The 14,966-nt window shown below is 38.3% G+C and overlaps 1 protein-coding gene across 2 annotated transcripts; it reads right to left on the bottom strand.

Moving 5' to 3' along the window:
- Positions 1 to 18: 18 nt before the first annotated feature.
- Positions 19 to 14,120, bottom strand: LOC139718457 (sulfotransferase 1A1-like). 2 transcript variants are annotated; one of them, XM_071629927.1, is made up of 7 exons: positions 13,917 to 14,120; positions 12,577 to 12,738; positions 11,861 to 12,120; positions 11,360 to 11,486; positions 10,088 to 10,185; positions 2,813 to 3,005; positions 19 to 2,226 (listed from the first exon to the last, which is right to left on the bottom strand). In XM_071629927.1, exons 2-7 carry the CDS (start codon positions 12,725 to 12,727, stop codon positions 2,117 to 2,119), a joined length of 939 nt encoding a protein of 312 aa, XP_071486028.1. In that variant the 5' UTR covers positions 12,728 to 12,738; positions 13,917 to 14,120; the 3' UTR covers positions 19 to 2,116. The 2 variants fall into 2 exon arrangements, with proteins under 2 accessions (XP_071486028.1, XP_071486029.1); XM_071629928.1 differs by having other exon boundaries at positions 12,577 to 12,742; positions 13,920 to 14,120.
- Positions 14,121 to 14,966: the final 846 nt, after the last annotated feature.

The raw sequence follows: 14,966 nt of genomic DNA, 5'->3' as shown, positions 1-14,966 counted from the left end.
TCAGTGACGGGGCATTAATCTGCACATTACTAGTACTTGAATATGAGACCGTTCTGAGGCAAATGATTTTCACACAACAATAGATATATAATGTACTCTTAAATGAATACCACAAGGATTGGAACAATCATCCCTCAGCATTCCGACTGATTCCCACTGATCGGTTACTAGCCATCCCCTTTAAAGGGGACCTCCAGATGATTTTCAGACTTTTACATTTGAACAACTGTTAATTAGTTACACTGAGTCCAACGTTTCAGAATTTATAGTGATTGGGATGAGGAATGAGAATGTTTTCAAAATTTATAACAAATTGCTCTGAACAAGGATGATTACGTGGCAGCCTCATCATAAGAATGCATGAGTTGGGGCTGAAGGAAGCAGAGCAACAGAAGAAGGCATGCATAGATTTTTCACAGGTGATCTTGTTGAGCAGGAGGTATTGGAATTGAATTAAACTGCTACATTTCTGAAATAGGTGTGGCTCTGGTGTCACACACACTGTTCAGTGTAACTCGTTTAAGATTTTCAGTTTATTGGTTTCTCTGCTCAAGGATCACAATAAATTCCACAAATCTCACAAATCTATACATGGAGCTGTCGATTTATGTACTACACGATGTGAAATTATGAAAATCGTTCACAGTACAGTGTTTATCACATTTTTTTTTTATAGCCAACGCCATCCACGTGTCTTTGTTACAAATAATTATGATATGTAATGTAACTACAACTGTATAGTGGTTTGGTATGCATTTTTCACATAGCAGGTGCCCTGCTGGTGGCATTTTGTGCACACATTGAACCCCTGCAACTGTGATAACTATATACAGCCCAGTCGCTGTATAAATCGAACACGGCGTCTGGTCGGGCTACAACAGTGAATAATTTGGTTACCCTTTAATTGTTAATTTTGTAATTGTCAGTGCCGTTAATTTTGGACAAGACACCTGCTATTTGTTTCCGGTATGATAATGAGAGGGCTCTCGTGGTTTGCCAATTTGGCAATTCCTGCATAATCCACGAAGTTCCTGAGTTGTACCTAATGTAATAGGGAGTTTTCGCAAGCACGACGCGGCCGGGATATTAGCGTGTCGTGTGCAAAATTTGCTTCTGCGCATGATCAAATCCGGGAAACGTCCCGTCCTGGGGAAATCGAGTACGGTATTCAGCCAAAATAGCGTTCGGTCCCAATGCTGGGCAGCGAGTGAGCCAGCCAGCCAGCCAGCCAATCAGCGATCTTGTCCCCACGCCTCTGTCCTGTACAGGAAAGCGAAACTGCCTAGATATGGGGACGGGAGTCTGAGTACGGGACTGTCACAGCTGATTGCTTCCGCTTATTCTCGGTCTTCCCGTCGTGTAGCGAAAACTCCCTACTATCTTTCAAACAATACCACTAACGAGAGTATAAAGTGGTTTACAATCAAAATGAAAGGCCAGTACTTTGTGGGCTTGCTTGGCTGTATATGCAATACAACGTGAGAATTAAGTGTAGCTTTACTGTCATGTATTAACATTGACATGGATTGAAATTATTAAAACAATGTTGTGGTTCAAACATTGAAAAAAATAATAATTTTCAACGAAAACTCACTCCAGTCTAGTGACCAGCTAATGTTGACTGCATAATGTTGTAATTTTAAGGTTTTTGCTTGTTTGTTTTTCTGTTTGATTGTTTGGCTATATGACACACTGCTAATATCATGCAGTATTATCATTTTCACATCGAGACAGCCGTACATTCAGGAAAAGGTTACACCTCTTCTGTGTTTACGTGATATTTGTGATTGTATAAGAAACTCTGGTTTTTGTGGTCTTGTCAGTGTAATGATGTAAAGCAGCAAAAATGGAAAACGTGGTTTTGAAAGAAAATCACTTGACAATGTAGAAACCACATTCTCTGGAGTTCAGCATGTAAATATATAGTACATAGATACAGTACATCACATGGATCTCCTCAGGCTCAGGATTGAATCCCATTAATGGCCTTCTGCAAGTTTTCAACTTACTGGGCGTCACCGTAGGTAATTCAGGGTAATTCAGGTAATAAATCAGATCAGTCTGATTGGTATCTGAAGATACCAATGTCAAAAGGCTGCAAATACCAGGACGATATTTATTCAAACTCGAATGTGAGGTCGACTCCTTTCATTTTCTGTTCGTACCACTTGTCAAACATTTCGTTTTGGGCCACGGTGAAGCGCTCTTTCCACTGACCAGAAACGCCTGTGTGAAAAACAACAACAACAACAAACGAATGTTAACACAAAACCAATTACACAAATAAACAAACAAGCAGCAATAAAATAAAACAACAATACCAAAAACGAAAACATGCAAAACGAGCATTGTTGTCATTAATTTCCAAAATGCATTTACTGAAATGCGGATTGGTTAAGAATAGTGTATCTGTTGTATCATATTCTACACAAAAAGTACGTTACTTCTCTCTTCTCTTCTTGATGAGTACACACTATACAATCATGTGACAGATTAAAGAACACATTTGTCAGGATACAAATGATGCACAGGACAGAGTGGATCGGTGAGAACTGGATGCGCCAGTTTAACTTTGGAACTTGTGCTAGTGGGTTTTAGTTAATCGAGAGCATCTAATTCTCACTTATCCACGAAATAGGCCTGTGCATTATTTGTGGTATAAAATGGGCCCGTAAATTCATGAAATACTACCATTTTCCCAATCATGCGTCCGGTACACCTACTACACCAAGATAACTCAATAAAGAGAATATGCAAGCAATATAAGAACTCTGCTTGATCCCAGAACACATCGCAAGCTGTTGATTTATACCTTTGTTCATGAAGGGGATTGAGTTCACCACATCGTGGAAGTCCTTATCGGCTGCTTTTTCGTCCGTCTTACGCGTTGCGTACGTCTTACTCATTCCCTTGAACGAACTGTACTCGACAACTTTCTGCACCTCGTCATCAGTCAGGTCAACGCCGATGTGGGCTGCCACCTGCCGTACGCCCTCCACGGGGTTCTGATGCCAGGATAAATAAAAAGCGAACAGTCCAAACTTTATCTCGACATTCAAACAATGTCATTTGGAATAATTACTTGATGCGTTGTTTCTGTTTAAAATCTTATACTCCGACCAAGCACACTTTTTGCATCATTTTCTGGATGCCTAGATTATGAAGGGACCGGATGTAAAGAATGCTTAAAGAGGTTTCCAAGCCAGTTGTAAATTAGAATGATAAGGAAGAGTAAAAATCTTACGAGTACAACAGTGAAATTTGATCAAAATTTGATGAAAATCGAGAAAGTTGTGAAATTGTGAAGTTTCGCTAATTTCTGCAAAAGAGTTCTAGCACTATGAATATACAAATGAGTTAGCTAATTATGTCATCACCTCACAATTTGCCGTTGATCGTGTAAAAAAAATGACGAAATTCAAAGTTTTTGTTATTAAAGTGTAAAACATGATTTTATTCCTGATAAAATAACTTCAGAATAATGATCAGCCTCAGTACAATATATCAGAACTTTGAGCCTGGGGCGCAATTGCGTTTGAATGAAAAACTGAAAATTTCTGAATTTTGTGTATGAATTATACGGCGAGCTGCGAGGGGATTACATCATCACTTCACTATTTGCATATTCATGTTGACTGTTCAAGAAGTAGTTTTTCTGAAAAATGAAACAATTTTACAATGTCACAATTACTTATTTTTCATTCGATTCTGATCAAACTTTTCATTGACGCGCATAGAAAAAAAAATCACTCCTTTTCAGACTAACTTTCAACTGCATTGGATTTCCCTTTTCAAGGTATTGTATACAATTGGGAGCAGTGATCAAAAATGTTCAAGTTATCACATTTGATGCATTTGTGTAGGGTAGTTGTACTACAGAACATCTTACCACATAAAAAATTTTGCAATGAAGCCTAAAACTTAAGAAGATATCACTGTTTTTCTCAGTAAATCATAACTGACGACTGTCAAGTCTAGAAGCAATTTTATAATAACGATTGCTTACATTTTGTGTATTAAAAAGACTTAACATTGATTATACCGATAAACAGTTTTACATTAATTTATGTTTCATCCCTAACTCACATTTTAGAACTATCGAAACACTAAAGCTGGGTTTTTGTTTCATGTGCAAATAGTAAATAGTGACCTTAAGGATGACTTCCGATTTAAAAAAAAAAATGTAGAATGTTTCGTCCGAAGGAATTGGAATGCTAGTAAGGCGAGTATGAAACGTCGAGACCCAAGTCAAGGGACTGAACATAAATAATCAGTACAGCCTAGTCAAATTAGGTCTGCCTTGACAACATATATATTCAGCTCCATGATTTTCCTTGGCAACCAATAACTCCCATCGCTACCCATCGGGCAGCTTTTGTGCCTCGTGTGCGACGTACAGCGTACCCGCGACTTTTTTGTGTTTGCCGACGAGTAGACTAGATTTTAAAAAAATTGTCAGTATTTGATCAGAAATTACTGTACACCAATAGATGTTCTGTCAAATATTTCCGCTGTCTCGTAAACCCTTTCCCTACTTCACTTTTTCCCTACATAAGGTGGATTGGTAAGTTGACTCAGTCGGTAGCGCGTCTGCTTCACGAGCCAAAGGACCCCGGTTCGATTCCCGGGTCCTATACTGAGCAATGTCGTGTGTAACCCCTCTAGCAAGAGGCAGAACACTCTGTCCTCGGATAGGACATAAAATGGGGGTCCCGTGTATGAGAGAGTCACAACTCATACACGTAAAAGATCCCACTTCATTCATTCATCGCAAAGAGCAAGGTGTTTAACCCGGTGAAGTGGTCCCACCTCACATCCAACTGGACCCCATGGAAGACCAGCTTAGCGTAGCTGAATATGGGCTATTCAGCCATCTTCTCAGATGGAAATGAACAGACAAACAAACAAAAAACAAAACAAAAACAGACAGCCAAAGTACGAATGGTTACAACTAAGGCACCATGTCGTGCGTTGATCATACCATACCGTTATTCTTACCAGCCTTTGTGTATAAAATCGCTGTTTTTGTATACCGTGTAAACTTTAACCACCGACCGTGGGAACTTTGTGATTTCCAGCAGTCGTACCAAATGCTTGAAGATTGCCATGTGCCGTGGTTTTTGCCCCGTCACTCTGACAGTAGCCTCCTGGTAATTATACTGGAGCTACTGTTTTGTACCGGATGTTTGATAGAATCGGGTACATATCTGTGACCTCAACTTTGTGATATATATCTTTTTCACTTCAACATACCGTTTCATCTCAAATAGCAAAGTACACTCCTATCCTATACTCGTCATTGCAATGACAATCATCTAAATAACCCGAAGTTGCTTAATTGTCGCTCATAGATCTATCCGACACTAATGGACCGGATATATGGAATTCTCTGCCCGAACAAATTAAAGCATGCACATCATTTCTTTCTTCTAAAGCAAACATGAAAAAGTCCATTATATCAAGTTATTCGAATTAGCTGTATCTGACCTTTGTAACCAAAAACTAAATAGATTAATTTTTGATGTTTTGATATCCCCCCCCCCCCCCCCCCCGTCTCCTACATCAAACTATTCAATAAACATATTTAAGTTTTCGTATCGTAAAAGGCACCTACTATCGCTCGCCTGCTGGGCTCTTTACTTGCACCAGCACTCACCTCACTCACCTCATTCTCTGTATTGTATAGTGTCTATACAATTTTTGTTGTCGCATGTGAATGTGATGTCAGAATGTCACTGTTTTTTTTTTATTTTCTTTTCGATAAGTATGTAAGATGTATGTTTTGCCCGTTTTCTTTTTTTTTTCTTTTTCTTTTTCAAGGCTGTCGTATCTTCAAGCTCAATGCTTATTTGACGACAGTCTTCTGCATTCACACTCCCAGTGCATGTACACCTTCTGTACCATAATTTAGTAAGATCATTTGATTCACTTTTTCCCCGAGTGGTTCCCAATTGACGTGTTCCCTTATTCTTTCTTTAATCTCTACACGTATATCTCAGTTTTATATTCGGATGTACACACTCTATGTTCTGTTATCTTGTGAACAAAAAGAAATGACTGTATTTTATTTGTAATATATATTTGATGCATAAAATTCCTAATAAATTCATTTGAATTGAATTGAATTTATTCAAGCCTGAATGTATATCGTGAGAAAAGGGGAACCATATCAAAGCGCATATCTTACGCTCTCAAAGTTTGCTTTCTAAGTCTTGAGGGTCGACAGACCTTTTCGTAGGTAAATATGGATGTTTTGATTGATATTTTTTCTGCACAGTCACTCCCGGGTTCACGGACTTTGGACTTTGGACCACTTATACGTCTGCAACATCAAAGATTACATCTCATCTTAGAGCGGGTACGGTAATAAGCACAAGATATTTGATTGCTTGTATATAAAGTGCGTGAAACCTTTCCGTCTGGTCTTGTTTTTATCCTATGTTTTGTAAAACTTTCAGGTAAACCGGTCAAAGAATAACAACCACTTACACGAAACTAGTCAGAAACACCGTAGATTCTTTACCTTTTAATCTCAGCCTCAAAAGTGATGTTATAATTAATTTCCTCACCATTGCTTACTATTTTTCCTTGCTTGCCCTTTTCTCTTTGCATGTTCACATTGTGCCTGCACCACTAATAGTGACTATACTCAATATTGCGAGTTGTGTGACTGTTGTACAAAACTAAGAAATGACTGCGTAAAAAACGTGCGTAAACGGAATATCCATGTACAACTACGCAAATAAATGGGCTGAATTTTATTTATTTTGTATTCAAATTGTGTTGGCCAGGCGTATCACTTTTTTTAATGCAGTTGTCCACTGTCAAAAGGGATTCACTCCACAGAACTTGAGGCTTATTTTCGAGTTCTGTGATTCACTCTCACGTTGAACAAACATGTTGTTTAATATTACTACCTTGTCTCTTTACTGTTTCCACCATCGTCACGCCGGGCATCTCTTGTATTGTGTGCAGCCCTTGGTTTGCATACTACCAATGCATGTTAGTACATTGTACATGCATAATCTAATGGATGTTTTGGCCATGGAAAGTAAAATGAGGAATGAATTAATAACCAGGGGCAATGGTAATTGTTATTCTAGATCGAACGATCAATATGGAGTATTCTGATGTTACGCTTGTTTGCAAGAATAATCAAACACTTGTTAAATCGTTTGTCTCTTTTGTATGCGTGTTTGTGTATGTGTGTGTGGTGTGTGCGAGTGTGTACGTACAGTGTATGTGTATTTGACAGTATGCTGCAGCCGTATAGTTCATTTAGAAGGGATGCACTTGAGTTTTGAAATCAAACACTACTTGTCACGTGGAGTCAATATTTAACAATTTTCTATGGCACGCAACTGTGACGTTGAGGTCACATAACCGCCATAGGGAGGTGTGGGGTAATACAGGCTGTCACGAACTCAGCGTGCGGGTAACAGCGTGTAAACGAAAATAAAACTCTATGCTTTTGCTGTGTATATTTGTACAAGAATGGGCTACTTCTGATATCATATTGCAAGCTCTGTCTTAGCTACTACTAGTGAGTCATTCTGATCGCCGCTGATTATCTGTTGCTTCTCTCTAAAAAAAAAAAAACAAAAAACAACTGCGTTAAAAAAAATTGGGTGGGAAAAATCCTCTTGCCATTCCACTGTCACAGCTAGTCTGTATTCATCCAGATTATGTAGTGTATGCAAGCACATGGAATCATGTGCTTATTTTTTTTTTCCATGTGCATGCATTTTACCCATTACCATGAATTCAGACTACCAGTGCCCAGGGCAATCCATCGTAAATTATTGATAAAGCATTCATGTGCCTTGGAGCAAGAGTCCAGAAGCCTAGTCAGCAGAGCACTGAAAAGGTGGTATTCGTGGTATTCATGTCTATTGTTCAGGGTCATTGTGAGCACGCACTCACATACATATCACTGGTTCTTGTGTAAAGTTCAATTTTGTATAGAGGGTTGATCACCTGATCCTTCTATCTAAACTTGAAAATATGGGGGTTACTGGCATAGGACTGGAGTGGTTCGAGAGTTATTTTTCGAACCGGAGAATAAGGACGTCAATCAGTAATACCCTTTCGGATGAAAGATTATTAACCAGAGGAGTGCCACAAGGATCCTTGTTAGGACCGTTGTTGTTTAGTATATTTTTTATCAATGATATCAATTCGGGTTTTTTTTCTGACTGCACGGCCCATTCATATGCCGATGACACGGTCATTTATTACTCACATAAAAAAACGAAAGTTGCGGAAAATGTTTTGCAAAAAGAGTTTGTATGTATGGAAACATGGATGGCTGACAACAATTTAAAAATCAATTTTTATAGAACTGTTTGTATGTTATTTGGTACAAATAATATGTTAAAAAAAGCAAGAGCATTTTGAATGCTAAACTAAGGGGTAAACAATTACTTCAGGAGAATAGTTTTAAATATCTAGGAATTATTGTAGATAATAAGTTATTGTGGGATGTTCACATCGAACAACTATGTAACAAGTTAAGTAAAATGATTAATTATATGGGTCGTTTGAGACAGTTTGTTAATATGACTGATTTGCAACTGATATATAATTCTATCGTGTTACCTCATTTTGATTACGGTGATGTTGTATGGCAATCCGCCAACGGTAACTCTCTTTCCCAACTTCAGAAGATGCAATATAGAGCCGGGAGATTAATTTCGAAAATTAACCCTTATTCCCACATTACTACCAGTAATGTTCATTACAGCTTATGGTGGAATACAGTAATCAAAAGACAAAAAATCCATCTGCTTTCATTTATGTATAAGATTATGAATAACATGGCCCCCGAATATATGAAAGATATGTTTAAGAACAAGACATCACCATACTCTCTCCGTAATCAAAACGATTTACAGTTACCACGGCCTAAAACTAATTATTGTAAGAGACCATTTTCATACAGAGCTGCAGCAGCGTATAACAACATACCTATAATTATAATGATTTACGTCAACTTTCCTCTTTACCCGTTTTTAAGTTCAATTTAGACAAAACCGAAATCCTTTCCACTTGATCTTTTTTATGCTCCAAACCTTTGAACAATGTGTAATAATATGGTATGTAGTCACAATGTAGTAATGTATGTACCGTTCTATTTGTGTTTGTGTTATATTTCATTCTATTATCAGTTCCTGATAGTATGTAATTTTTGTGAACAGGGCCCCATGGAAGACCAGAAGTGACTGTCATTGTCACTACTGAAAATGGGCTACCTTCCGTATGTATTTTTCTTGAGGACCTTTATGTATGAAATATGTTGATTTTTAGTACGGAAATAAAACAAACAAGGGTTCAAATTTGACCAAAATCTGAAACTTAACTTTAAAACTAGTCATAAATTTAACGAAACTGATTCATCATGTTCATCAGTGTTCTCTCATATTCAAATCACCTCCAACTAAATTGTACACTATTCAGCTATTACTCATGTCAATAACAGTGTTATCTGAGGTATAGTTTTCGAACTATTAAGGATCAAAAGTGGGAAATGTCTTTTTGTAACACCTATAACCTTTCCCCTGCACGTTTAATGGCACGAGCATGCCACGCCCACCCCATGCCATACACACACCAACATGTGACCCTTCTCCAACAGGTACTGTGTGAAGGTATGAAACGCTTTTTCCTTGCTATCAAACGGATTGTTTCTAAGATCCAATGAGTCATGCCTGAATCCTGTTGAGTGCTTTTATGCCATCCCCTCTAGTAATAGACAAACACACTCCTGTCTCTCGGAGAGAACGTATATAGAAGTCTGAATCACAGCTCATGCATCAGGTGAAAAATCCTACTTTTTGAACAGGGCGCAAACAAACACACAAACAAACAGCAAACAAACAACGAACAATAAACAAACAAGCTCCGGAAAAAGGAACAATGATGATGACCCTTCCTAAATTATACCCAAGGTCAGTGGTAACGGCAGGGGGATGATATCAACTCAGCACATTGTGCCGTTTCTGGAAAAGACAGAATTACAGGAACTTCTCCACTACAGTCATCTGCCTCTTCTAACATTACAGCGCCAGAGATTTCAGAATCATCATACCTTTTTGAGATTCTCGTAGAAGAGGAAGAGCACGTTGTCTTTATCCCGGACTTTCCAGAATCCCAGATTGTGATCTACCCACGGCCCGAACAGTGACTCTACACGAAAGTCGAAGAAGAAAGACCAACAAATAGATAAGTGAAATTAAGAAATAAACCTTAACAAGTGAAACACAGCAATGTAGGGAAAAAATGGTAAAACATCGATGCTCAAATATGACTTATTATTACAAAAACGGGTTGGTTTCATCAACTCATTGATTTTGATTTATTCCGAACAAAGGTTAATCAGAGAATATTTAAAGGATGTAAACCGTATCATCTGATATGATACATTTATATTACTATATATATATGTAAATATATATATATATATATATTGTGTGTGTGTGTGTGTGTGTGTGTGTGTGTGTTAGTACAATTTCCTGCTATTGCGGGCAACAATTGATTCTATTGGGGAAAATGTTCTTATTGATATTTGAGAAAGCTTTACCCATAACATTTGGTAGATAAACATGTTTTGATTCTATGCCCCAACTTCATCCACATTTACCGGTACTTAATGTTTTATTCTTTCTTGGCGTCGCCTCACGTTTATTAAGGTATCTTAGCCACTGTTAGCACACATGAGTTAACTCTCATTGATCTTTATACATTGGATATTGTTGCTAGAAAGATTCCACTTCCAATTATACTTGAAATGCAGCAACATGCTCTCAATCTTGTCTGACGCTTTCCAGATGCGAGAATTTACAGATTGAATTTGAATTGAATTGAATTGAAGATGTGTACATATTTCAGTTTGCACAGTTTATGTATAATTACAATAGCCATAACATGCCTTATCATCATTATCTACTATAATCTACATCTAGATACACATATATTTTTCGCTGAATTATGCTAAGTCTAACGATTTTAAAGGGATGGTATAGTTATGGTTGAACTGGGGATTGAGGTTTTAACTTATTGTGAAATAGTTAGAAACCACTTCTATGAAATACTAAAGAGCATATAACTGTAAGGGCGATTCAAAGTTTATTTGGTGAAGATGGATTTTAAAATAAATGGTGGGACCCAACTTTTGTCATGATCACTTTGTTTCTGGATATCTCAACCAGAACCATACCATTCCTTTAAGATTTACTTCTCCTTGGTGGTGCTTGTTTTTACCGGAAAGTGAATCATATATCTTTCACTGAACTAACGATCATTATGAACAAAAAGAGGCAATAAACGACCAAGAACTGATGAAGATGCACCAAATACCCACTGTCTTCCATGAAGGATCCAAGGACCATTTCCCATGAGAAACCACCAGGGGGCTCCATCTTCCCCTTCACTATCATGTTGTAAATCGAAGTGAGAATATCCTTCGGGTTACGGGCTACGTAGATAACCTTTGATACAGAGGGGAAAGTACAAAGTTTACATCTAAAACTGTTTTATCTGATTATTCTCGTTGAAATTTATGTCATGAAAATAAGCATTGTGCAGAGACAACTTTGCTCGTTCCATCAATGCTGAGTGCTTAGATCAAATATATAGAACAACTCCTTTCTTCTAAAGACCGACGACTACAGAACTGATCTTAAACAAACGCAGAAAACAAGTGGCATTATCACATGTTTCATGGACAAACAAAGCAGACCATGTATATCATACTAAGAATGAACATTGACACATGCTGTCTAAGCATATTGAAGATAGCACCAGTATTATAGGCCCTAGTAATCCACAAACGGGGAGGGGAGGGGGGCACAAACATACAGACCTTTGCCTTTTCCTCAAGTTTCGTAGGCAGCATCTGGATCGGAAGGTGTGACAGAATGACGCGGGGAGATTTCGCCTTGGCAACCACATCCAAAAATGGCGCCATGTTCGGAGGATTCTGGAGCTCTTCCGCACGTGTCTTGGGCATCTTTTGGGCCATGATTATCATCTCCGCAGTGCTTGTAGACAGCGTTCGGTCTATTTTCTCCGGTACTCCCCGAGCCAGAATAAGTCCAACGATTTCATTCATCCAATGAGTTCCTATATACCAGATAGCAGAGGGAGATGGTAGGTTGCTTAGATAGGAAATTTGTGTACAGTGATTATACACAACTGTGCCACCATTTCTTGTGCTAAGTGTAAGGTGACCTGTTCTACATTATAAGCAGTGATATCAGCCGCTTGTAAGTTTGTACCAGTATACAATATGTACAACAATTAATGTGCTCAGCGTGTACGAGGGTATCTAAATGCTTCATATATTCAAGAATGGATTCCCTCTGATCAAATCATGATGTGATATAGCTATCTATATCAGATCATGTTTTTATCGTTATGGCATATTTTGTTGCTTGTCTTTGTATCATTCCTTGTCTGTTTTCATACAAGTAGTAATGGGGCCCAAGTGTAGTCAAGGAGTGTATATATATGCGCACGTATACATGCACAGAAACACACATTAAAGAAGTGTGATAATTGAAGTCCTGCAGCCCGTACCTGTCTTGGGGAAAGTGCAAATCCACACGTCGTCCGTACGAACTTCAAAATTCGGCAACGCGTCTACGCTGGAGTCCAGAATGACGTTGGGTAGTACAATCCCCTTGTACATGTGCATTCCGTTGATCTGAGCTTGTTCGTTTTCCGCCATGTTTGCGAAATCTTTAAACATGCATCAAGGCGCATCAAAGCAGTGGAATACCATAATACACATTTAATACACAGAATTCGCATAACGATGATATATAATGAAATAATAAACAATGATAAAGGGGATTTGATCACACACACATCAAAAAGGCATGTATGATTGTATCGTGGCATTCTAACATTACATTATGTCATGTGTTCGCAAAAGTTAAACGAGGGTCAATTTGATTAAAAATCACAGAAATCAATAGGCCTCATTGACTGGATTTTGGGATATATATCAACCCGCTAACTCGGTGTACATAGACCTCTACCTTGAAAGAGTCTTGCTAGAACGCAACGTACACAATCTCAACAAAGTGCGCAGGAAAACTGACACCGCTTGTTTATCAATTTTAATTTCAATCTATTTCTGCAACTTAATCTTAAAAGATTACCAAACAGTACGAAGGAACAAAGAACAATAACAGATATAAGTTGGTAAAATTTTCGACAACACAAAGTCTTGCAGATCTAGCAAGACATTTCTCACGAACCCTATAGATTTTGCCATCCGTTATTTCACTGTATTGATCATGCGCAATATTGCCAGTATGAGGATCTAAATTTGTTTCCTTAAGTTGTAACCAAAATTAATGTTGGGCACTTTTTGATTAAATTCATTTAAATATCATGCTGAAACGGTCTTCGTCTCGAAATTTTCCTGTGGTATCTCCAAAATCAGGAATTTCAACGGTGATCTACACTTTACCACCAATGATTTCCATTAATTGGCTTACCTCTGACCCATTTCATAGCTACTTAACCCTTTATGTGCCAACTTGTATCTGCAATCGTGGCGTTTCCAGTGCAATTCGATACCCAAAGTACACAAAAGTTTAAAGTGGATGAAATTAACATACAAGCCCTATTCTACCAACTATGACATCATACACATGGTTAAAAACACTTTCAGAAATGGGTAATTTCACTCATCTGTCATACACCACTATTTGCAGGAGTTGACAAAAGAATGACTACATGGTTGAACAAAGCTTCTTCTTTCCTGAAAAAGAAAGACAGAAAATAAACAGGAAAGTTGCAAAAAAAAAATTTGAACAATTGCGATGCACGCATTAGGCTGGTGGCAGCACATCGTCTTTGACATTTGTTTGATACAGGGTTCTGCTTCCTTAAGATGAACTGCCTACCCTTTTAAGCTGATTGCAGATCAGAACAGGTTGCAACTGTTGCTACTATTGTAAAGTTATAGGGGTTGGACGTGATTTGGTCCCTCTCGATAGACAATCAGGTATTCTGCTCTTGAATCTCTCCTCACTTCGGCAGCTCGATGTATAGACCTTCCGATCGAAGTTCCAAAGACGAAGTGCAGTGAACAGTCATGATCGCTAGAATTCTACACACCCACACCCCCCCCCCCCCACACACACTCACACACACACGCACATACACACATACACACACACACATACACACACACACACACACAGACACACACACACACACACACGCACACACACACACAAAGAAAACACGAACGCGGACTTGGAGTGTTTACCTGCAGATGCAAATAGGCCGTTGTGTTCCAAAGGTCAGACCCGAGTCAACTTGCTCATGACCCTAGTTGCGTTCCCATCATGCGTTACCTTGCATTTTGGCATTCGCATAAGCCCTATAATAATAGACTGTAGGACTTTTAAACGTATACTATGTTAACGAATGATGCAGTGATATATGCGAAATCACTTTCGACTGTCTTTCAGGGGTTGTTATGTAAGTCTATACATTATTTCGTAATTATCATTATCATCATCATCATCATCATCATCTTCTTCTTCTTCTTCATCCATATCACTAGTCGTCTGTAGAGGGAGCAGAAGAAGCTGCATTGGAAGGTTTTATTATGTTTGGTTGGATAACAAAGATGTTCTGAAATATGTTGTTCTGTCTGACGTATCTCTTTTGCAGCATCTTCACGGGCAATTTAAAGAGCAAGATGACAACAACAAAAAACAACAAAAAGATTCATGGGGGCTTGATTGAAATTCTGTTCATGTCTAAAACCAACAGGGAACATACTTTATTCTGTTTGAGGATCGCCTGGAAAGCAAGTCATACGATTTGCATCTAAAACACCTCGGCCTCTCGATATGTCCCATGCACTCTGATCATCATGTAAATAACAGAATACATGCGCTACGCATGCAAAATGATAATGGGTGTAATGCCATTCGATATAA

The sequence above is a fragment of the Diadema antillarum genome, unplaced genomic scaffold (genome assembly GCF_040938485.1).
Source record: "Diadema antillarum isolate AM-2024a unplaced genomic scaffold, OU_Dant_1.0 scf00000094, whole genome shotgun sequence".
NCBI lineage: Eukaryota > Metazoa > Echinodermata > Echinoidea > Diadematoida > Diadematidae > Diadema > Diadema antillarum.
This window is presented reverse-complemented; position numbering and strand designations above follow the sequence as displayed.